General features: G+C 45.4%; 1 protein-coding gene across 5 annotated transcripts in view; it reads left to right on the top strand.

Moving 5' to 3' along the window:
* Positions 1 to 25644, top strand: part of RAB31 (RAB31, member RAS oncogene family) — a 136014-nt gene that overhangs the window by 99567 nt on the left and 10803 nt on the right. For 3 of the 5 annotated variants that reach the window (XM_045042398.1, XM_045042397.1, XM_045042400.1), the window contains 2 exons: positions 19009 to 19118; positions 22174 to 22281. In XM_045042398.1, the coding sequence (XP_044898333.1) occupies positions 19009 to 19118; positions 22174 to 22277 (214 nt within the window). In that variant the 3' untranslated portion in view covers positions 22278 to 22281. The remainder of the gene's footprint in view (positions 1 to 19008; positions 19119 to 22173; positions 22282 to 25644) is intronic. The other 2 variants (XM_045042399.1, XM_023241743.2) reach the window with 1 other exon arrangement.

Below are 25644 nucleotides of genomic sequence, written 5' to 3'. Positions count from 1 at the left end.
ATATGGTGGACTGAAGTTTCATAAGCACATTGGGTTAAATGATGAATTCAACCATCCCCAACACACAATAGGGTGCAAAAGAAAAACGGATTAACTGTATTAAAACTCCCATTTAGGAAAGCAGGGAGTCCTTGCTCAGAATATAAACTGCCTCCCACTGGACAGGAATAGTCTGGTAAATGATAGGGCCTAATGGGCATCTGCTGTTGACACTTTCCATGGCAGTGGAATCAGGTTCTTGGTCAGCCCGTCTGGCTGCTCCAGATTGTGCCTGCTGGTATGATTTTTCTGGGGAGTTAGCCAATTCTCTATACTCCAGACCTTATTTAGAGCTTGACCTTCTTTTATGCTAATCCTAAAACACTTTGCCTTTCTGTAATTGCCAGAAGGCTCTATTTTATTTTTCACTGGGGGGTTGGAGAGCGACCGTGCGTAGATTTGACATGCGTGTATGAGCGTGTATATAGGTGGAGCCGGGGTCCTCTAACAGACTTCGGTTGTGTAAGCTTGTGAGTCCAGAAGAAGAGGTAACACTGGCGTGTTTTGAGAGCGTAGCAGAATTTAACAGGAATTAACGCTGTGAATTTGACTTAGCCCACTTGAGACGTTTGTGAACAGAAGTGCTTCACGGAGGAGGTACCCGACCATCCAGTCACTGTGTTTTGAATTCTTGTGTGTTCCAGAAGACGATATAAAGGTCTGACCACACTACCCAGAGTGAAAGGCATTCAGAAGCATCTGGTCAAGTGAATTCAGGCCTTCTAGCTTGTTTTATTAGGCTCCTGACCTTTGTGAGATTTTCCTGAATATCTTGATGAATTCTAGACAAAATGTCCTTGTGCTCAGGTTACTGTGAAATTGGAGTCATGTGCATCCTCTTTGAGGCAAGGAGGCAAACTGGAATTGGCCATGCTGTACGTATGACCGTCCATGCAGAAAGTGCTGGTTGTCACTTTCCTTTCCTGCAGTGAACATGTGCCTTGGAGCAAAGCTCTGATCACAGCTCTGATCACAGGAGAGTATACGGTTCCTGATGGGGCCCAAGAAACCAGGCCCCATCTCCTTACCCCCTGGGCCCTACCATCTGGTCGTGCTGAGGTAGGGATTGCAAAGTTGGGGACACTCTAGGGAAATACAGAATTGCAAGAAAATAAGAGAACCTCGGCTGAATTGATTATGCAGGACCTGAGAGGCCCACGAACTAGAAGGACAGGGGCAGCTCAGAGCAGAGAGAGTGAGCTGTGCAATTTGCCTCACATGGGTGGCAGGAAACGCCGACATGAGTGCCACGTCGTGGTGGGTCACTGGGTTTTTGAACAAGTGATGCATGGGGCTAATTCCAGGTGGCTCGAAGGAGGGCAGATTTGGCCTGGGGTCTAGCTAGAAAAGAAACCTTCTCAGGAAGTCTGGGGAGCCCACAAGAGACTGCATGGCCCTGTCCTGGGCCTGGCAGAGAATTGGAGCAGACGAGTCTTGAAAGGAAAAAGAGAAAGAGGTCACCTTGCTTCAGTAGTTTTAAAAGTTCCACAAACATAAGAATCACTCAGGGCACCTGTTAAAAATTCAGATTCCAGAATCCAGCTCCTGAGATTCTGATCCAATAATCAGAAGGCTGGAGATATATGCATTTTGTAAAGTGGTTCTTTTACAAGTGGTCTAAGGGCCATCCTTGGAAAAGCTTTGCCTTAGGTGATAGGGTTGATGACGGGGGGGGATGAGGAAGTCCTAGAACTAGCTGGGCACATGTCCAGCCTGTACAGGCCACACCTGCCTCCCTCCCACTCTCCAGACCTCAGGGAGAATGGAAACAGTGGTCCTTCACCTTTCAGGATCCAGCACCCCTGACCCATCATCCTGTCATCCCTTTAGAAGCACGGCCAGTTCTCTGGCCCCTTCTCTTTGGCATCTCACACTGAGAGTCACCAGAAGAAGAGAGATGATTGGGTTTGTCTCCATCTAATTAACATCAGGCTCCTGCTTAGGTCAGCACCTTGTACCCAGCCACCTCCTGGATGGTGGATCTTCTTCATATCCAGCCTATAGTTGGTTGACTTCAGCTTGGGCAAATGATTAGGGTCGCCTGGCTATGGCACTTTCACAAGAGGGGCTTCAGGTATCTCAGGAACCATCTTCCTAGTTGGCAATGGGGGCGAGATCCTCCAAGTCTTCAGAGGAAGAAGAGGTTATCTTATTCTACCCCTGACCCCTAAGCCAGAATTACCCCCTTCACGTTTCCCTGTCAGCTTTATAACCAAGCCTTGACCTGTAGCCATCAAAATAAGTACTTTCCTGTGAGAAATTACTTCCATCCTACCCCTACCTTGTAGTAGATCCCAGGCCTGTTTCTTTTGCTCGGTCTTCTTGCCCTGATTTTGAATTCATGACCTTGTATGTGAACCCCCTTGGACTGCCACATATTAGAACTCTCCTTTCCTTTCTTGATCATTTAGACATTTGGTTTCTTTTAATGGATTCTAATTTGACCAATCCTTCAAGCTCAGGGGTCTCCCACTGGCTTTACCTTGGAATCCCACACCTCACCAGTACGTTGAGGCTATGAACAAATCAGAAAGGGTGAAGGAGGGATCATGGAGGAGAAGTGTTGACAGGAGAAGGCCCCTCAGGCTTAACATATTTTATCTTGCAAATGGTAGCAGTAGGAAGCTACCCAACCAAAGTGATGATAGAAACAAGGGGTTGGAGATCGGGAGAGACCTTCTACTCAGGGGTGGTGGCTCTGAAAGACCTGGGAATGGCTCTTCTACCCAAGATTCCTCCCAGGAGATAATCAGGGGCTGAGTGTCCTCTTGCCCTTCTTGGAACCATACTCTCTGAGCTCTGGTATCTGTAAGAGCAACACCGAGAGAGATTGGTGAGACACTCCCAGTGAGTCAAGAGTCTTCCTGAAGTGAAGAGGTTGTGCTCCAAGAAAAGAACATCTGAAGTAGAAGTGAAACTAGGGGGTGTTAGGAGGAAGGAAATTTGTCCTATCAGTTTTTAATCATTTGATTAACAAATAATTTTTGGTAGCTTTTTGTGTGCCGCAAAGTTCTATGGGAAGTACAAAAAAGGAGAAGAAAGTATTTTCCTTATTAACTTCTCTTTGGAAAGCCAAGAGTAGTACACATGGGAGGAAAATATCTAACAAGCAATACAAGACTACATTTATTTATTTTTAATTTTTTTTAATGTTTATTTTTGAGAGAGACGGAGACAGAATATGAGTGAGTGGGTTGGGGCAGAGAGAGAGGCAGACACAGAATCCGAAGCAGGCTCCAGGATCCGAGCTGTCAGCACAGAGCCCGACGCGGGGCTCGAACTCACAAGCTGTGAGATCATGACCTGAGCCGAAGTCGGACGCTCAACCGACTGAGCCACCCAGGCACCCAAGACTGCATTCAATAAAGCTCCAAATGTTATGGTGCAGAACAGACAAAAGAATTCAGGAAAAGGAGAGTCTGTGGTCATCTGGAGTGATTTGGAAAGGCTTACCGACGAAGTGTGCCACTGCACTGTTAAGGATCAGTCAAGGAGGAGGAAATTCCAGGAAGGGAAGACAATGGCCAGAGGCGTGGAGGTGGGAGGGAGTTTGGCACGTGTTATGGGGGAGAGATCATGAAGAATACCTACCTGATCGTTAGCCTGGGGAATGGTGGAAGGCAGGTGGATACTGAGGGGACAGTTTATGCACAGTGTAAACGTATGCAGAGTGAGTGGTTTGAGCTTGACGTGCTGGCGCTTCTGCCTCCTCCTTGCCCATCTCTCGTACCCATGGCACCGTCGCCCGTCGGTCATGGCACTGTCTTCTCCTGATCCTGTTGCGGCCCCGGGCTCCTTAACACAATGCTTCCTGTGGTCACCACCAGTTAAAGAGATGAAACCTGTTTGCCAGCCTCATACCCCTTTAGACTTTCCCACGAGTACATCAACCATTTCCGGAATTGCCAGGCATTGGTTGTTTCAAATTTTTGGATGAACTTGAGCTCTTTAGCAGATAAAAATAGATTTGGAAATAAATATGTTTTGCTAAGAATATATACATTGCTTTTAATTCTTACATGTGACTCCAGAACTCGTTCCAGTCTTGATAGTGGGTCCACAGTGAGCATAGGAGTTTGTTTAAAATTATATTAACCAAGAAACACAACTTGAGATGCTGGATAATAAAAATCCAACTTATTCAAATCCTAAAAGCACAAAAGCCAGTGAACATCAAAAGCCACCAAAAGGTCTGGAAACATCATGCCCAGCATTAAAATGCACACAGTGTTTTCTTTACATGAGATGAGCAGAATCTGTGCTGTTAAATGTGTGTTTTGTGCTCCGAGATGAGCCTTTCCTTGTTTGTACCTCTTTCCGATGCTGTGCAGGTGGCTGGCCTGCATTTGATGCTGGTCTGGAAGCAGGAGGGAAGGAACTGAAGGCTGAGCTCCCCAGAGAGCTGAGAGAGAACATCGGGGATTTTTCTCTTTTTCAGTAATATTCTTAATGAAGAATATGTAAAACATTGATGTATATGTAAAGAAAATGGGAATTTTAAAGAATAAAATGAACAGCCATGTAACTATGAGTAAGCTTTCCTCCCCAACCATATATCCTTCTCTCCCTCTAGAAGTAACCCTGACTTTTGGGATAAGCATTTCTTTGTTTTCCCTATGCTTTACCACTCATGTAGTAACAGATTTGGGTTTTCTGGTTTTTGAACTGGAATCTCACCGTATGTATTGTGTGATGACTTGCATCTTGCTCTGAATATGCCCGGGAGATTCATCCCAAAGAATGTTAGCTGGATTTGGTACATTTTCATCACTGTATGCTATTCTAGTTTATGAGTATGGCACCATTTTTCCATCCTACGGTTGAGGGATATTTGAGTTATTTCTGTGGTGGTGTTACTGTGAATATGACTTCTTGGATATTCTTTGTTTTTGTTTTTTTTTTTAATGCTTATTCATTTTTGAGAGAGAGAGAGAGAAAGACAGAGCATGAGCCGGGTAGGGGCAGAGAGAGAGGGAGACACGGAATCCAAAGCAGGCTCCAGACTCTGAGCAAGCTGTCAGCACAGAGCCCGATGTGGGGCTCAAACTCATTCGTGAACCACGAGATCATGACCTGAGCCAAAGTCAGACACTTAACCAACTGAGCCACCCAGGAGCCCCTGGATAGTCGTCTGCATCTCATAGCGCCATGTTTAAGCACTTCTCTAGATTCTGCTGTGTAAGAAGAGTGTGCCTGGTCGCAGAGTGTGCACATGCTCAGTTTTCCTGGGTAATGCCAGTGTCTTCCAAAATGGGGACTAGTGGTGCATGAGCCCTCCTGTTGCTCTGTGTCCTTGCCAGGTCTTGGTGCCATAAGATGTTGAGGCGTGGAGTGACATCTGAGAGCAATTTCAGTTTGCATTTCCCCAGTTACCAATAAAGAAGTTGGCGTCTTTTTACATGTTTAGTGGCCATTCAAGTTTCCTCTTACGTGAAGAGCCTATTCAAGTCTTTGCCACTTTTCTGTTTTCTGTTCTTTATCCTAATCTTGTTTATTCAAGGGATTTAATATATGTATATGTATATACATATACAATATGTATATATATGTATATACATATGTGTATATATTATATATAGGATGCTAGTCCCTTCACATAGGTATGTGTTGAAATAGCTTCAAATTTATGTTTTAGGTTTCCACTCTTTATTGTGGCTTTGCATTATCAGAGGGCCTCAATTCCTGTGTAATAGAAATTATCAATGTTTTTCCTTTGCTATTGTTTTGTTTTTGTGTTTTTCCTGAGGAAAGAGTCTTATTTAAGATATCTTTCCCCACCCCTGAGATCGTGAAGACATTCCTATATTGACGATCTTTAAAAAAACAAAAACAAAAACAGAAACCTTAGTTTTATGTCCCTACCTGTCTTTAAATCACTTGGAATTGATTTTTGTGTATGCTGCCGGAGTTTTCCCAGTTGTAAGCTGTATTCGTCGGTTAGCTGTATTCGTTGTAAGTAAAGTGCCTACTTTTTCCCACTGATGTTCATGCCATATCACTCATAGGTCATGTGTCATGCCTGAATGGGGCTGTTTCTGGGGCTCTTTATTCTGTTCTGTTGGCCTATTTATCCATCTGTATGCCAATACTGTGCTGACTGAATTCTTACAGCTTTATTATAAGCCTTGATAAATGGTCTATAATCACTCAATAGTCATAGTTGGCCCCGGAGAGGATCTCATGAGGCTGGTTTGGAAAGAGATATGTGGCAGTCTGGTGGCAGTTAGGGGAGCGGTAGGACCTAAATCTCCATGTGGTGAGGTGTGTGTTGGGTGTGTGTGTTTGTTTTTATGGCTAATTAAAAAAAATTTTTAATTTGGGGGTAGTTTTGTATTTATAGACAAGTTAAAAAGATAGTACAGAGAGTTCCCATACGCCCCACATCCCTGCTGCCCCTATTGTTATATTACAGTGCATTTGTCACAACTAAGGAACTGCGATTGATACTTCATTATTAATTAAAGTTCATGCTTTACTCAGATTTCATTAGCTTTTCCCTAATATCCTTTTTTTTTTTTTCTTTTTTCTGGTTCTGGGATTCCATCCAGAATATCGTAATACATTTAATTGTCATGTGTCTTTGGGCTCCTCTGGGCTGTGACGGGTTTTCAGACTTCCTTTGTTTTTGATGCCCTTGGTAGTTTTGAATAGTCCTGGTCAGGTATTTTAGAGACTGTCTCTCCATTGGGGTTTGTCTGATGCTGTTCTCATGATTAGACTGGGGTTAGGGGCTTGGGGGAGAAAGACCACAGTGGTAAAGTGCTATTTTCATTACTTACCACTTACCACTTTCTACTGGTGTTGTTGACCTTGGTCACCCAGCTGAGGTGTTGGTTGTCAGGTTTCTTCACTGTAAAGTTACCCATCCACTTGCCTTACTATACTCTTTGGAAGAAAGTCTAAGCTCACACGCAAGGGGTAGGGATTACGCCCCACTCCTTGGGAAAGGAATATCCACATACATCGCTTGGAATTCTTCTGCAGGTGAAACTTGTCACCTCTACCCACTTAACTGATTTATTCAATCATTTATTTATATCAGCACGGACTCATAGGTATTTATTTGATGCTTTAGGTTATAATGCAGTGCTGTGTTATTTAATCTGTGGCTCAAATTCTTCCAGCTTTGGCCACTGGGAGCTCTTCCTGTTGGCTTCTGTGTCCCTTTAACATATGCTTATCCTTTTGGTTTTTGAGCACTTCCTTACTTTCTGGCACAACAAGATATTATCGGCGCATCTTGCATAGTTTAGGCTTCAGCCCTAGAATTAGCCATTTCTCCAAGGAGCTTTGGTTCCTTTTATCGAAGAATGGTATTTGCAAACCAAGATCTGGGCTGCCTTGGCTTGTTGCCACTGGGGTGTCACTGGTTCTAGGACCTTTCAGTGAGCAGAGCTAGGAAATGCATGCATGCAGACTAACTTGAGTGTACACACATATCTGATCCTTGAATAATGTGTGGGTCAGGGGCGCCAGCCCCCCATTCACCTGAAAACCTGTGTATAACTTTGACTTTCCAAAGATTCAACTCCTAATAGCCTGATGTTAACCGTAAGCCTTAACAACCAAATAAAGAGGTGATTAACACATATTTTATTTATGTATTATATACTGTATTCTTACAATAAAGCAAGCTAGAGAAGAGAAAATGTTATTAAGAAAATCATAAGAGAAAATACATTCATAAGTACTATACCGTATTTACCCAAAAATCCACATATAAGTGGACCCGTGTACTTCCAATCATGTTGTATAAAAGTCAACTCTAATTATTTCTGTATCTGTCCATCTGCATCTATAGTAAGATAAACATAAGTTCCTATTGATGCTTCTGAACCCTAATTCAGGACCACATGGCTGATTCTAACCTTCTTTAGCGAGCAGGGGAAGGATGTTTTCTAAAGTTATTAACAGATATATTATTAAACAAAGAGGTAAGCTTTTTGTTCCTGGATATTTTCTTAGAAGATACAATAATCTGGGGCGCCTGGGTGGCTCAGTTGGTTAAGCGCCGACTTCAGCTCAGGTCGTGATCTCACGGTTCGTGTGTTCGAGCCCCTCATCTGGCTGTGTGCTGACAGCTCAGAGCCTGGAGCCTGCTTGGATCCTGTGTCTCCCTCTCTCTCTGCCCCTCCCCCACTCACCTCTCTGTCTCTCTCTCTCCCTCTCAAAAATAAAATAAACTGGGGCACCTGGGTGGCGCAGTTGGTTAAGCGTCCGACTTCAGCTCAGGTCACGATCTCGCGGTCCGTGAGTTCGAGCCCCGCATCAGGCTCTGGGCTGATGGCTCGGAACCTGGAGCCTGTTTCTGATTCTGTGTCTCCCTCTCTCTGGCCCTCCCCCGTTCGTGCTCTGTCTCTCTCTGTGCCAAAAATAAATAAACGTTGAAAAAAAAATTAAAAAAAAATAAACTTTTAAAAAATTAAAAAAAAAGAAGATACAATAATCTTTTTTTCCTTTTTCCTTTACATGCTGCACAAAGTTTCAGAGTTTCAAAATGTCACTTCCATTAAGAATTATAGCATCTCAGTGACTTCTTTCAAATGGCACAATATTTACTTCTGTTTATGAACTGTTTACTTAGGCAGTGGACTGAAAACAGGGTCATTATCGCCATCATCATTGTTAGCAGGAATTGAATTCTTTTTTTTTTTTTTAATTTTTTTTAACGTTTATTTATTTTTGAGACAGAGAGAGACAGAGCATGAACGGGGGAGGGGCAGAGAGAGAGGGAGGCACAGAATCGGAAGCAGGCTCCAGGCTCTGAGCCATCAGCCCAGAGCCCGACGCGGGGCTCGAACTCGCGGACCGCGAGATCGTGACCTGAGCTGAAGTCGGACACTTAACTGACTGAGCCACCCAGGCGCCCCAGCAGGAATTGAATTCTTACTGTGTGCCACACACAGTATTATAAGTAATTCATGTTAATCTTCATAATCCAGTGGAAGAGTCACTCTCCTTCTCCCTCCTTGTCAATAAGGAAACTGAGGCACAAAGGTTAAGGTGCTTGTCTCGGGTCCTGCACCTAAGATGGTGTAGAGCCCCGCTTTAAACCTGATCGTCCTCTCCAGAACGAGTGTTCTTGAAGAAAGTTCAAGTAGAAATCCGTGAGGGAGAATAATTTGCAAACTACCAAGGGAAAACGGCAGCTGATCATATTCTGCTCAGAGGGTTTGGAGCTAGAGACTCTTCCCTGTGGTTCTCTTTGGCTTCCCAGGACTCGCCTAAATTTCTGTCTGGAGAAAGGGATGTTAAGAAGCAAAGGAATGGCCGGATCTCCCTAGAGAAACCCATGTTTTCTGCTCAGCTCTCATTCAGTTCTCACTCTGACATTTTCCATGAGAAACAATCCATTTAAGTCTCTGACGAGAACCTGACACTGCTTGTTTGAACTTGACACCAGGAATTTGGCCCCAGGTGAATAGCAGTTATGGATACACATTAATAAGGCAGCAAGGCCCCATGGGAACAGAAATTCTTTCCAGGGTACACATGTCAAGTGCTTAACTGTAAGCACTTAGGTCGCTATGAAGTGTTACTGTCCAGTCAGGTATTTACTGTGAAGGTGGCAATTACTCTTCGTTTTTTAAAAGCAAGTTCATTTTGGTTTTAGTTGCACTTCACAGGGGAACCAATCTGGTTGTCTAGAAGAACTGGCGTTTTAAACTGCTTTTTTTTTTTTTTTAATTTTTTTTTCAACGTTTATTTATTTTTGGGACAGAGAGAGACAGAGCATGAACGGGGGAGGGGCAGAGAGAGAGGGAGACACAGGATTGGAAACAGGCTCCAGGCTCCGAGCCATCAGCCCAGAGCCTGACGCGGGGCTCGAACTCACCGACCGTGAGATCGTGACCTGGCTGAAGTCGGACGCCTAACCGACTGCGCCACCCAGGCGCCCCTTAAACTGCTTTAATTATTGCCACGTTGATTATTGCTAAAATGGTTGCCTCGTCTACGTGCGACACAGATATCTTGCATATTTAGAGAAAATATGTGCTAAGGTGACCTAACATGCCCTGTTTATTCATTTCAGTGGCTGCTTGAGGGCATGGGGAGGGCTGCGACCATCTCGTGGCACACAGCAGCCTTCTCAGACAGCAGCCCTTCTCTGCTGGATTCTGATGGAATGTTGTGAATGATTCCCGCTGCTTTTGGCGAGGATGCCTAAAACACGTGGGATGGCTTTGACAAAAAAGAATTCCACCAGACATTGAACAACTGTGTCCTGCTTACTGCTGCCCCACTACTTACTCATGGGTCTCTTAAGCTTGACCTTGGAAGGGGGCTGCGGCGGGGGGAGAGAGGAACAATACAGGGCAAACCTTTTTTTTTTTTTTTTAAATTTAATTTTGAGAGACAGAGTGAGACAAAGAGTGGGGGAGGGGCAGAGAGAGAGGGAGACACAGAATCCGAAATGGGCTCCAGGCTCTGAGCTGTCAGCACAGAGCCCGACGTGGGGCTCGAACCCACGGACTGTGAGATCACGACCTGAGCCGAAGTCAGACGCTCAACTGACTGAGCCACCCAGGCGCCCCTAGGGCAAACCTTTTTAAGTGAAATGTTCATGGCTTTATTCCGGGAATTCGGCAGAATATGAAACGCTTGGTTATTGCTGTTATGATAGTTTAGAAATGGAAGATATACTCTAGAACCCACCTGAACCACCAGAAAGTTTCTTTGGGGAAGAGCTCACGAGGCCACTATTCTTTTATTGTATCACCTGTAAAATAGTGTCTGAACATTTTTATTTGATTATGTCCTGGTATAGTCATCTTAGTACAGATTTCCAAACTTGTAACTTAAGAGTGTCAGGTTATGAATTGGATAGACAGCAGAAATACCAAACTCAGTATTTTGTAGTCCACCCCCTAAAAGACTTGTTCTCAAGCTATAGAATGCATAAGAAGCTGTTGGAAAGTTGCTCGAATGCTTATTTCTGGGACTTGCCTAATAGACCTTCTGGTTCAGTAGGTCTGAGGCATGGAGGTGTTCATTTCTAATGATCCCCAAATAATCACCGAGATGGGCGGTCTGTAAAACACACCTGAGAAACAAGGCCCTGAAAGATTCACAGATGTCCTCTGGGGAGATCTAGAGAAGGCCGAATTGCACGTGACAGACTATAGGAATCTTGGGTGTTTATCCTCATTTTGTCTCTTTGCTTGTAGCATCAAGGGTGTTGTTGTTGTTGTTGTTTTAATGTGTTTAATTTTCCAAGAAAATGAAGACTTTTCTGCACCTGCTCTAAGCTACCTGGAAACTTCTTAGAGGATATGGTTTTTCTGCATTTAACCTTCCATGAGCTCTTTGAGATCACATGGCCAGCCTGCCAACAGTGCATGAGCATCACTTTCTCTCTGTCTCTCTGTCTCTCTCTCTCTCTGCTCTAACACTGCAGATATTAAACTGTTACATCTTGGCCAATCTGATATATGAATCATGTGATCCTCGTTTTCATAGGAAGTTTCTGAATTGCTAGCAGGATTAGGAAAACCATGATTGTCTACCTCGTAATTATTCTTCACCTATGTACAAATAATAACCAATTAGAAAATCAATGTGTCATTAAAACTCTCTTTATACCAGCAATACAAATGTCAAATAGCTAGAAATAAACTTTTCTGGTGTGTGTGTGTAGTTTTTAAAATTTGGAAGTATTTTAAATCCTAGGAATGAATTTAGCAAAAAATTGAGCAAGCACTCTATAGATAAAACTTAACAATCTATGTTGGACATAAAACATTTAAATAAATGACAATGTGTACTTTTTCCTCGGATAGGAAAACTCATACTGTAAAAATGTCAATTTGCTCTAAATTAAACCACGAATTTACTGAGATTCCACTCAAATTACCAAAACAACATTCAAGAAGAAGTTTTACAAAATGATCCTAAAATTCATCTAGAAAAAATAAACAGATAAAAATAGTATTGGAGGGACTAATCCCAGCAGATGTTGATATCTATTTTAATGATTCGATAATAAAACAATATAACATTGTCACAGAATTGGACAGAAAATCAATGAACAGAGTAGAGAATCAAGAAATAGGGTGAAATACATAGATTCAGTATGTGACAAAGATGATATTTAAGTAAATATAAAAAGAGATAAATCATTTAATGGTTTTGGAATAATTAGCTAGTCATCAAGGGGAAGTGAGAAAAAATAAATTCAAAATGGAACAAGGGTTTTTTTTTTAATTTTTTTTTTAATTTTTTTTTAACGTTTTATTCATTTTTGAGACAGAGAGACAGAGCATGAACGGGGGAGGGGCAGAGAGAGAGGGAGACACAGAATTGGAAGCAGGCTCCAGGCTCTGAGCCATCAGCCCAGAGCCCGACGCGGGGCTTGAACTCACGGACCGTGAGATCGTGACCTGAGCCGAAGTCAGCCGCCCAACCGACTGAGCCACCCAGGCGCCCCGGAACAAGGGTTTTTTAAAAAATAATTATTTACTTTTGAGAGAGAGAGAGAGAGCACAAGCAGGGGAGGGGCAGAGAGAGAGGGAGACACAGAATCTGAAGCAGGCTCTAGGCTCTGAGCTGTCAGCACAGAGCCCGACGCGAGGCTTGAACTCACAAAACTGTGAGATCATGACCTGGGCCAAAGTCAGACGCTTAACTGACTGAGCCACCCAGGCACCCCTGGAACAAGGATTTAAGTGTAAAATAACAAAACCATAAAAGTTAGAGAAAGCAAATGACTGTTAAAAATAATCTTGAAATTGTAATGAACTGTTTAATCATGATACAAAACTCAGAAACCATAGAGGAAAATGATCAATAAATCTGACTATATAAAAACTGTGTGGCAGAGATCTAAACACAAGTGATAAGCTGAAGAAATGTGGAAAATATATTACAAAGGGCTAGGTTTCTTCTTATGCAAAGAGCACTTATGAATAAATAAATAAAAAAATCCAAACCATCCAAACCAAAGTGGTTGGAAAACATGTACAAGAACGTCACAGAACAAGAAACATTCATGGCTTACGAAAAGTTGCTCGCTGTCTTTGAATACAGGTTCCTTAGAATTAATGTCAGATGTTTTTCATGCAGAAAGGGCTTCCAGTGTGTTGGATTTATGTTTACAAAATATGTTTACAACTTAATCTTGGGGTAATTTATCAAACTTAATGTATCTTATGAGTTGGCTGATCTAGCCTGTATTCACCCATTCTTCTGTGGAACAGTGATGACTGGCCTGGAGGCCTTCCTGTGTCGTAAAATACAGGGGTTGACTCAAATAAACCCATGAAGGACCTTCAAGCTCTGAAGTAGTTAGAGCCTCGTGTTTACTTGTTTCCTCCACTTGCATCATTTCCTCAATCCTTTTGGTGGCATTCTCTAAGAAACTGGTGCCGTGCCACCACCCTTGCTGATGGAGCTTTGTCACGATTTGTTAATGAAATGTTGATACAGTACTTACTATGTGCCAGGTATTGTGTTGGGCACTTTATAAGATCAAATTTCTTTTTTTTTTTTTAATTTTTTCAACGTTTATTTATTTTTGAGACAGAGAGAGACAGAGCATGAACAGGGGAGGGTCAGAGAGAGGGAGACACAGAATCTGAAATAGGCTGCAGGCTCTGAGTGGTCAGCACAGAGCCCGACGCGGGGCTCGAACTCACGGACCGTGAGATCATGACCTGAGCTGAAGTCGGACGCTCAACCGACCGAGCCACCCAGGCGCCCCAAGATCAAATTTCTTAACATGTAGAATGGTTATAGAGCATTCGCCCCATCTGGTAAAATGAGGGGCATAAGACCTGGGGCAGGGGAGGCACAGGTATGTCCGGTGGGGGAGACACAGGCGTGGAAGCTCAGTGGAAGTCGCCTGGATCCATTGACTTTCAGGGGGAACCCATGGAACTGAACCTTCCCAATGAACCCCTAGTGGGGATACAGCATTACTCTGCCTTTAGCCTGCTGGTTTGATCCCCCTCCCTCTCCAGTTAGGGCTGCAGGAACTCCTGGGGGTACGTGCCTTCCTCTGTCTGTGCCGTCAAAGGAGGAGGACCATGGAGAATTAAATACCTCTGAAATGAAAATGAGTCAGCTGCCATGTTGCCAGGTTACATCACGAACAACAAAACAAGGACCCTGGTGGGGCAGCACAGCCCGTTGAAACTCTGGAGACCACAAGAATGCTGTTTCCTGACCCCCCCCCCCCCCCCCACGGAGAGCCTCTGAGTGCTGTGGCCCGAGACACGTGACAGGTTGCTGGTGTGGACCGCGTTCAAATACAAAATGGGTTAGAGAAAGACTTCCCTTTCTCTACCCCTAAGCCTGGCCAGTATTGCTGTCTCTCCCCATCACTCAGTTCTTGGTTCTGACCCTGACTCTCGTGTCTTCTGACAGTGCCTTGAATTTAGTGTTTTCCTGGTAACTGGACAGTAGCCTCCCCCATGGTCGCCAGCTCTCCCACTTTCTCTGCCCTGCATGTCTCCCACGGGCTCCAGAGGGAACCAGGCCTGGTTTTGCATCCTAACCTCTATCCTGACTACTTGGCCTGCCTGTGGCTGCTCTCCAGTGGGGGTAGGACCGCAGATGGTCAAGAAAGAAACCCCGGGTGATGTGATGCTGACATATAAGGTAGGCAGAAAACCATCAGCTCTTAAAAGAGGACGAAGGAGCAGCGGTGGGAGGGGCACCCAGGGAGGACTCCCAGTCTACACTTCCTGGCTGCTGTGCAATAACTCTCGTGGGTGATTTCTAGGAGTCCGCAATTCTGTACACGGGTTGGTCTAGAAAGTCGAAAAAACAGTCTTTTCCATCAAAATTGACTAGCTCTGTTGAAACCTTGGGTTGGGCAAATTAATTAGTCTCCGTTCACCTGTTCCAATGCCTAGCACGACGCCCAGCGTATGGCAGACCCTTGATAAGTATTTGCCGCAAAAAATGAACAAAAGCCACTAGGTGCCACAGTCTCCTGTAATCGTTATCGCGGGCCAGTGATGGCAGCCTTCCAGCCTTGAGGGTCGTGCAATGGGCCTCTGCTGAACTGCAGCTGGACACGTTCCCAGTTGGTTGCTCTTTTAAGAACCTGCAAGAGGGGTGCCTGGGTGGCGCAGTCGGTTAAGCGTCCAACTTCAGCCAGGTCACGATCTCGCGGTCCGTGAGTTCGAGCCCCGCATCAGGCTCTGGGCTGATGCCTCGGAGCCTGGAGCCTGTTTCCGATTCTGTGTCTCCCTCTCGCTCTGCCCCTCCCCCGTTCATGCTGTGTCTCTCTCTGTCCCAAAAATAAATAAAAACGTTGAAAAAAAAATTAAGAACCTGCAAGAGTCTCTGAGGAAGGAAATCCTCATGGTTGTAAGGTTCTTCTTCAGACCGTAGCTATACCTGTTTGTTCCAAGCACCATTTGCCGACACCAGCTGGGTGTCCTGCCATTCAGTTCACTTCTGACGGTAACCCCCTGGAGTTAGCACAGATCCCCCAAACGAAGGACTCAGTCCCACAGGACTGCCCCCACCCGTCCACTTCCCACACCAGATGCAAGCCTTGGTTAAGAAGTTAACCCCACTTCTGTCCAGCAGACTACCAATTTGAAGGTTCCCATGTCCCCTCCACCTCGGTTTTGATAACTCACCAGAACAGAGTTCTCAGTCTGGAGCATGAGATTTAGGATTACAATGTTCCTATAAAGGATACAACTCAGGACCAGGCAAATGAAAGGGAAGAATAGAGCAGGGTATGGGTTGTCACCATCCCAGCACCTCAACGTGTTCACCAACCAACTCAAACCTCTCCGAGCCTGTGTTCGCGAGTTTCCCCCGAGGTTTTATTATTTAGTCAGGATTGAATCCGTCTCCAGTTCTCCCCTCCCCAGGGTTGGAGAGCGGGGCTGAGAGTTTCAACCCTCTAATCGTGGGGTTGGATCTTTTTGGCAGCCAGCCCCCACCTGAAGCTCCCTAGGGGCCTCTTCCTATAAGAAACTCAGGTGTGGCGTAAGGGGGGGCCTTTGTGAATAACAGAAGACACGCCTGCCACATAAGAAACTTCCTGGTTTCGGGAAGTCTGTGCCGAGAAGCAAGAAGAAGGAGCACGTACGTATTTCTTTTTATATCACTGTAGAGGAAATATATTTTGACAGACCCAAGAGTGGTTGGTCCTTCTGGTCTCGGTTCATTGTTAGAAGGACTTTCACTGGCCCTCCAGCCTCAGAGTAAGAACCTCTTCTTTAGGATGGGCTATGCCCTTCCCTTGCTTCCACCCTTGACTCCAGTGTATTACAGCGTGAGGATCTTTTGAACCTCACATATTCTTTGTCTATAATGATGGAAAGAATGGCCTCAGGAACATGGGTGCCCATTGGGTGGTTAGTTGCTCAAGGCCTGATGGGAGCCAAGTGGGCAGAGCCAGAGGGTCTTCGATTAGACCCTGCCTCCACCCCTGGTTCACTGGGTCCCTTTGGAAGAATCATTTATCTCATGAGACCATGTCTAAACATGGAAGAATGTGAGGACACACTTTTCTTATCTCTCCATGTCAAGGTCCGGTGTTGTAGACTGTGAGATAATCAGCCCATGTGAGCTTTTACTCTTATGCTCAGGACGGATATTTTGGATTGTGTGTTAAAGCCACTTGCCTTAATCCTGGCAAAAACCATGCTATTCCTCTTTCCCTCGCAAAGGGACTCAGGAAAGGGGGGCTAAGGAAGCATTTAACTGTATTTGTAATCTGCTCTCACTTAAGCGGTCTCCAAAGCTTCCTTGCTGGCCAGAATCACCCGTACCCCAGGTAGACATTAGCAGGACATGGCTTGTCTTACCTGAAACCACATTTGGGCAGAGATGAGCCCCACCCTTCTATTTGTGGTTTGATAAAGACTGCCAGAAAGAAATGAAAACTAGGGTAACATGCCAACCTGAAGGCAGAAGAGCCCTTTTCTGGAATGTTTTAAATGTCAAACTCATTGCCATCAAAGAACTCAAGTTTCTTTTTTTTTCCCCCCTTCAATCTTAGTGAGCAGCCTGGGGCTTGTCTGTTGAAAACAATAGAGAGTATGTATAGATTCAGGAGCACGGTTTTTTCCCAGTGGGTCTTTGGTAAGAAAGATTATGGAAGAACAGATTCCAAAGGACATGACTCAAGAGGCTTTTTTTCTCTGGTTTGGAATCCAAGGGCAGCTGCCTTTACCACGGCTGACTCCTTGGGCCCGTCTCCAGCTGGCACCCGAAAAGCCCTCCTCTCACATGATTGGGGGTCCGCAAAGAATTTAAATGCCAAGGGCGATTTCCCCAGTAACTTTATAAGCCAGTTAAAACCATTCAGGAGGCGGGGCGCCTGGGTGGCGCAGTTGGTTAAGCGTCCGACTTCAGCCAGGTCACGATCTCGCGGTCCGTGAGTTCGAGTCCCGCGTCAGGCTCTGGGCTGATGGCTCAGAGCCTGGAGCCTGTTTCCGATTCTGTGTCTCCCTCTCTCTCTGCCCCTCCCCCGTTCATGCTCTGTCTCTCTCTGTCCCAAAAATAAATAAACGTTGAAAAAAAATTAAAAAAAAAAAAAACCATTCAGGAGGCATTTGGAGGGGTGAAGCAACGGGAAGGAGGTGGGAGAGGGATACAGTCTCGTCACCCTGCTCCCAGTCTTGATTTTCTGTCCACGTTTCTTCTGTCCTGTAGCCATCCATCTAGTCCAGCATTGTATTTTCTCTCGGCCACCGCATGAGAGGGGCTTCCAAATTCTTCTCCTCACTCCCCACTGTAGCCTATTGTGTGTACCGTTTTCCCCTAGAATGTGGTGCTGACCCTGTTGCCCTCCTGTCCTCCAGTGGCAGCTGGGCACGAGACAGGTGTGGGGTGTCTTCTAGCCCATCCGCTGTGGTTCCTCCTGGCCACCCCCTTCCATCTCAGGGCCTCCTCTCCATTGAGACCATTCACTTGCAAATCCACCCTTTCCATCCAAGGCGGAGCTGGGTGCAGAATTGATTTTTAACAGTATCGGGGGATGAGGTACTCCCCTGCCTTGGGGCCTTTTTCAGGTGGTGGCATCACAAATTCTTATTCATGTTCTACGCCCTTCTTGGCCGCACTCCACTCATCTTCCCAGATTCCATCGATCGAAATGCATCACTTCCTGTACTCCTGTACTTCCTGTATTTCTGTACACTTCCGATGATGCTGAAGTGCTTTATTGCATCTTTATTATCCCCATATTGCAGATGTTACCGTGTTGTGGGTTAGAGTAACTATGGATGTTTGTCTTTGCTCTCAGGTAGGTTCTGGAAGATGGGGATTACTGTTTTCTCTAGCACCTACCAGAGAGACTGGTATATAATAGACGCTCAATAAATATCTGTTGAATAAATGACTAAACTTCTAGAGAATAGGACCGGTGTCTTTTTAACCTTCAGATCCGCCACGGCATCTGCACGTTAAAAACAGATCAATAAATGTCTTTCTGGATTATTCATTTAAATATAGAGTTCACGTCCTTTGCAGGAACAGCCTCTTAAAGGTGAAAGTCCGGTTATGTCATATTGCATTGTAGCTATGACCACATCAATTACCAGACCTTCAAATCATATCTCTCTGATTTGTGAAAGACAATATGCAAAAATTCTACAAAAGCATGTGTGTGTGCAGGACCATGCACACGCATGCACAAAATTTTGAAAATATATTAACGAGTCATTTTTACGAGAAAAGAATTGCAATCAGCCCTAACTCTGAAAGCTGGAATATATGCTGCCATCTTCATAACGAGTTTTTCTAATGATCTAGAATTCTTCCCCTCTGTGACCAGGGACAGCATTTTATACATACACATCTTAACCTCCAGGGATGCCAGAGACCAGATTTTAAAGTGTTCTCCCCATGCTAGGTTTTCGATACTTGCTGAGCAATCGAGTCATCCTGCAGGACAGTAAAGGAGCTGTTTCCACGTGAGCTTTTTGTTGGTCTGTTGGGTTATTTATATTTTACAAATGAGCATTCATTTCTGTCCGGGTGTGACCTCTTTTCCAGGGAAGTTCCCCTGAAGGACGCTAAGGAATATGCCGAATCCATAGGTGCCGTCGTGGTTGAAACAAGTGCAAAAAATGCTATTAATATCGAAGAGCTCTTTCAAGGAATCAGTAAGTACCTGAATTGCATTTTCAGCTTTGCCTGCATTTGTATGCTTCTGGGAGTCAAAGCATAAAATCACAGAGGGCTGCACTCAGGCTTTCCCTCGGTGTGAATTTGTCTGACGCCGTGGACATAAAAGTCTCAGTCTGTACTCGTGAGTCTGGACCTATATGTGCCTCCCGATTCTGAATTTCTATAGCTCTGTGCTTTAACCTGTTGATTCTGTGTTTTGTGAATCAAAATGAAGTACCTCTTTTGCAAAATAAGTCATTTTAATTAAACGGTTGAGTATGGGGCACCTGGGTGGCTCCGTCAGTTGCTGTCCGACTTAGGCTCAGGTCGTGATCTCGCGGTTCGTGGGTTCGAGCCCCACATCAGGCTCTCTTCTGTCAGTGCAGAGCCCCCTTCAGGTCTTCTGTCTCCCCGTCTCTCTGCCCCTCCCCTGCTGGTTCTCTCTTCTCTCTCTCTCTCTCTGTCTTAAAATAAATAAACTTAAAAAAGGTTGTGTATGTGATAGCATTTTATGTTCGTATGTTGAGGGGAAGAGAAATAAAATAAGTAGCGATAAGGTATAGAACACTAACGTCGTGCATTAAACGGAAGGACTCTAGCAAACAAAATAAACAAAACAAAAAACCCAAAAATAAGTTAGTGATTTCTTTTGCCTGGGGGTCATCAACAAAAACTGAGTCTCCACCCCTCAAAACCAGAAATTGGGGACTGGGCAGACAGTCGATTTTGTTGTTTTTTTTTTTTTAATTTTTTTTCAACATTTATTTATTTTTGGGACAGAGAGAGATAGAGCATGAACAAGGGAGGGGCAGAGAGAGAGGGAGACACAGAATCGGGAACAGGCTCCAGGCTCTGAGCCATCAGCCCAGAGCCCGACGCGGGGCTCGAACTCACGGACCGCGAGATCGTGACCTGGCTGAAGTCGGACGCTTAACCGACTGCGCCACCCAGGCGCCCCGTCAGTCGATTTTGTAAAGGTTTCTCTCATTTCTGATCAGTTAGTGGAAGGTCCGCTCTCTTCTTTGTCTCCTGTTCAGGGTCACATTATAATTCTCTTCCTTTATGCTGGTTCCCCATATGTAAGCTTTATTTCAGAGCTGTTTCCCAGCTGATGGCCAGATTTCCCCTTCACAGCTTCTTTGGTAAAGGTGTCTGCGCTGGGTCCCCTCAGAGAGCTACCTGCTGACAGCTGTCTTGAGAAACTGTCCTGAGATGCCTCCAGAGCATAATCGGGGACTTTGCAGAGGCGTCCATGTTTACTGAGGTGCAGAGGCCCAGGGTCCCCGCCTCATGAAAAGTTGAACCCCTGAACAGTTGGCAGTTGTTCCCAAAGATCTTATCTGGCCCCAGACAATTCCAGAAGGGAATTCCAGAGGGGAAACTGACGGTTTGATCTCTCTTCTGCCTGAGGTCATAGTTGGCGGTGCTCTCAACGTCCGAGGGGCCTTCATTTCCCAGAACAGATTTGATTTCCTTTTAACTGGTTTTGGTTCCTTACTTTAGGCTCTGAGAACCCACAGCAGGGATTATTGTGTTTGTTTCTCTTGGCTTGATGGGGAATTCACTGGAGATGGGGAACTCTGACCGGGGTTACTTACATGATACGGAAATGCGCAAGAACGCACAGCTAAGGCCTGCACGGCCCAGCCTCACGTGTTCATGGGGGTCCACGTCACCTTCCCTCCCGTCCTCCTTCAGAAGGATTCGTTCGCCCGCTGTTATTTCACCCTCTCAACAAAATAGCGTCAATCCAAGTGCATTGACCTTAGTGGTTGAACTTGAGGGTGGTAGGCTGTAATTTTTTGTTGGAAACCCTGGATCCCCAGACTCCTGCTCCGTCCTGAAAATGGGCCATAGATGGAATGCTCAGCTGTCCTCTGTAGCTGTGGAATGCTGGGCGGCCTCTTAAGAGAGTTTGGCTTGAACTCATTCCATTAACCTCATTTTCCCTCGGATCAAACTCATTCTTTTCTGGCGGCGTCTGGCTTTTCTGGTGTGTTAGGCAAGTGGTGCGACCATTCAGCACTTTGTTTGGGTTAAAGGTTTTGCTTAGTGATGCTAGAGAGCTCCTGATGACATTGACCCCTTCCCTTTGTGCAGCTCCTTATATGTTCTAGAGCCCTTCCCCCAGCTTTAGCCCTGGAAGGCAGATGGTGGGGCCAGCAGTGCCCAGTGAAGGAAACACAGCGCTCTGCATACCTGAGAGTCAGCTTAAGGATTCTACATGAGCTGGGAGGCTTACACAGATCATTATTAAAACGAAGAGCGAAATAACCGCAAGGAAGAAAATAAGCCTAAGCCGCAAGTGTTAATATCTCCACTTGAAAGATATTTTTTTGGGCGGTCCAGCCAGTATATACCTGTTCACCCCTAGGAGGACTTTATGGCTCAAGGTGATGGGGACTTTGAGTAAGGAATTCCCAAGATCTTGGTGGTCCGCTTCATTTAAGAAAAAGCAAATGTTTTGCTTAAAGCAGTGGGTAATGATGGCTTCCAATAATTAATTCCTGCATAAGCCGTAGAACAGCTGTATCACTTCGTCTTCCAGGTGAAAGAAACAAGTTCTTGCTTCTGTTTCATTATACTTTGGTTAACAATGCCTTACAGAGCACCTGGGTTCCTCAGTCAGTTAAGCCTTTGACTCTTGATTGGGTTGTGATCCCAGGGTCATGAGATCAAGCCCTGCGTTGGGCTCTACGAGGGCTGCGGAACCTGTTTGAGATTCTTTCTCTCTCTCTCTTACTCTCTCTCTCCCCCCTTTGCCCCTCCCCTGCTCGCCCGCTCTCTCAAAAAAGAAAAAAAAAATTGCCTTAGCAAAGAAGCTTCTTGATACTCGGCCCACAGCAAGACCTCGTAGGTAGGTGCTGTAAGCGCTGGGGCGTCTTCACTCCTTCGGGTGAATTTCTTCACAACAGGGTGTTGCAGCCTAATTACAGGTTGACTTGAAATGCAGTACCAAGTACAACTAAATACACTGCGGCCGACTTTGCATTTATGTTTTCTCTCCTGCTCCTATTTGTGTTACATGTGATCCTCCCGTGCTCAAAATAGAATGGGGTATCGCTGACTTGTATGCTCCTCAAAGCAGTGTTCCAGAGACAAACGTGCCTGGGAGAAAGGATACAGTAAAAGTGGTGAGAGTAAAAGCCCTTTAAGAAGGTGTGTTTAAGCAAAATTAATTCGTATCGACTTGGGTGAAGAGACCAACGTTCCTCTTCTGTGTTCCCAGGGTGTTCATAAAGCAGAAAGGAGACCGCTGTATCTTCTGAGCAGGAGTTAATGTATTTACTAACAGGAAATTGTTTCACGAAATATTATCTGTTTTCAAAGGCTAAAGCTACCCTATAAAGGAGCCTGTAAAGGTGCTGCCCTGTTTTATTTTGTGGGGGGGAGGGCGGGATTGGCACACGGTCTGTCCCCACACTGTGCTCTGACTGGCATTCCTCCAGGGACCCTCTCCTCGATGACATTTTTGGATCTCCTTTGCCCCACTGCATATGGCTCATTCCCTTCCATGCATTTCTCCCCAGAGCTGTTTCTGTTCCTTTCTTGAGGTCTCATGCCTTTAACTTGAACATCAGTTTTCCTCTTTGAGTTAAGACATAGTTCTTCTTGGCCTAGAAAATTGTGGCACCTTTGAGTGTTCCGGTTGGTGTGTGAAAGCACAAAGAATATTCTTGTTGCCGTTTACTCATTACAGTGTCACAAATGAAAACCCAACTCTTCTGGCCAACTACTCTCTGCCTGACTCTGTAATCCTGAAAGGCAGGGTCTGGAGCTCCGGGCCTTGCCTTGATCTCCTCTTCCATCCACTAGCTGTCTCCGGCCATCAATGCGATGCTTCTCTTCTCCTTCCTGCAAACCTTAATTCCTCGAAGGTCCAGTTCATGTCTTTTTCCTTCACAAAGTCTTCACCTGCCCCAACTCTCATGGGTGGCTCCCGAGGTTACCTCCGGTTTCCCCTGTCGTTCTGACACTTGAACACTTTTAAGTGGTTAAATTCAGTGAGCGCGTTAAAAGAACATGGTGTGCACCTCGTGCAAGTTCTCCGCGAGCAGGTCTTGCTCTGTCGTGTTCCCCGTGAAGCTAAGACGCGTAGACAGGAGAGTGCCAAATTCGGTTTTTTGAATTTGGATCTTCCTCCCCGCCTCATGATGTTCCCGGAGGTAGTAATTCAGTGTGGTCACCAGATCAAGTGAAACACAGTCAGTCTTCTACGGGGACTTAAGGTTGGATGACACCGGCCGGTTGGAGAGGCCGAGCTATGTCTTCATTCACTTATTCGACAAATAGATCGTGGGTTCTCCTGTGGGTCAGGTGCTTTGCCAGACACCAGGGACACCACAGTCAACAAAACAAACTGGCCGTCAAGTAGGGAGACAGCCTATCGGCAGAGAGCCAAATGGGTATATGACGACACGTTGTAATAAATGCTTTGAAGCAAAAGAACAAGGATTGCAGGAATAGTGGCAGGTGGGGACTTGAGATCGGTGGGGGAGATCTTCCCGGGGAAATGATTTGAAGCTGGACCTGGAAAATGGGGAGAGTCCACTTGGGCAAAGAGCTCAGGAGGAGCCTCAAGTCGAGTGAGCACTGTGAGCTGAGTTCCTGAGGCCGGAAGCGGTGGGCTGCATTTAGCAGAAAGGAGGCCGCAGGACGGCAGGTGGCAAGCTCCGGCACCCCCGGGTGGGGAGCGTGGAGACGGAGCCAGGTCCTTGCTTGGGCGCTGCATTGGGAAGAAGGAGGTGATATTCTGGAAGGCTCGCGAGGATTTTAAGGGGGGTGTGGCATACCCAGTACACGCTGAACGATCACCCTTGGGGAGTGGACAGGGGGAGGAAGGTTGGAAATGGCTCCCCGATTAGGGTGCTGCTGCAGTCACACTGGAGAGAGGAGGCTGGGACCGGGAGGGGCGTGGATGCGAATTTCAAAAATTTTTCAGAAGTGGAGCCAGTAACACGGGGAACAGGCCAGGCTGGGGGGCCGAGGGAGAGAGCCGTGTGCTCCGTGCTCCCTGGGTCCCCGATCCTGGAATGAGGACGGCCAGCCAATGAGCAGGTTCTCTTGGGGCTGCATCTGTTGCAAGCTTGGCCGACTGGATTCTGGAGTGTGAGAAACACAAGTTTTGGTTTGTGGATTTTAATCATTTCAACTCCAATACCATTTTGTTGGTGGTGGTGGTGTTTTTAACTCTCCCTGAGGGCAAAAAAAGGTGGGGCTGCAGGCTCACCAGAAGAAGGTCTGTTTGGGGGTGGGACCTCGGCCAGACAGCTGTGCTTTTGTTCTGGTTAATTTGAATGGACAAGAGAACACAAGGCTTTCTTCTGAAAATCACATCTGGAGACATTGTGGACATCAAACTAGGTTTTTTGTTGGTTGGTTAGCAGATTGAGAACGAGGTGAGAAATATTTTTACAAGTGAATATAATTAGAGGTACAAGCGTATTGGTTTGGAGAAATCAGAATAGAGTGTTCATTCGACAGGCAGGAAGTTGAGACTTGTGGGCAGTGATCAGGTTTTGTTCTGTGATCATTCTTTGCACGGAGTGTTAGCTATTTTAAGTGCTCTGGATTTTTGAAATTCTCCAGTAGTTACTTTTTGTTTGGAGCAGGAGAAAGACATTTAAAAACAAAACAAAGCATTTGCAAATTTCATAGTACTGTAGCAAGCTGTCCAACGAAGGTAAGTTTGGCCATTAAGTCGCAGGAAAGGACAAAGACCTACATCTCCTGTCTACTTTCTTACATCCAAAAAGTTAATTTAGGGACCGCAATAATAGGGGATGTCTGTGAAATAATGTAGTTTTCAGAATATGGACACATGGGGGTATCAAAAGCCCTGAACACGTGTTATATCTTTTATCCTGATGATTCTGAAGCAGACACTGATCAGGGGTGCAAAATGTAGCAGTAATGTCTAACACCTAGCAAGTTCGCCGTCTGTCCCATTGCTGAAATTGCTTACATGTATATTAACTCATCGGTACACCATTTGTCCTGTGGAATAGGCCGCTGTTGCCATCCCTGTTTCACACACGCGGACATTGAGGCTTGGAGAGGTCTGTAACCTGCTCTAGGTCACAGAGCTACTAAGCAAGCAGCCGGTGTTAGAAGGCTGACAGGGCCTCCGGAACCATGCCTGCAACTTCTAGTCCGCCTCACTGCTCATTGCCTATGGCAGTTTAGGATAACATTATTCATAATGGTGAAAAACAAGAAATGACTCCACCGTCCCAAAGGTGGGAAATCGTTTTTAAAAAAAAAACCAACAAACCAACCGTGATACACCAGTATAAATTAGTGATTTAAGATGATGATGTATATCTGTCTTCCTGACATGCAAAGATAAATTGCTGAATGTGAAACAGAAGTCACAGACTGGTTCCTATAATATCTTGATTTTATAAAGTCTGAACCATGTAGTGTACATAGTAAGTAAACGATGTATTCTTCTGGGCAACAGGTGGAGGGATACCTACGTAGGCTTAAAATGTGAATAGTGGTTGTTTCATGGTGGTGAGA

This window comes from Felis catus, chromosome D3, assembly GCF_018350175.1.
Source record: "Felis catus isolate Fca126 chromosome D3, F.catus_Fca126_mat1.0, whole genome shotgun sequence".
Lineage (NCBI taxonomy): Eukaryota > Metazoa > Chordata > Mammalia > Carnivora > Felidae > Felis > Felis catus.
Note: the sequence above shows the minus strand (reverse complement) of the source record. Positions and strands in the feature narration are given on the sequence as shown.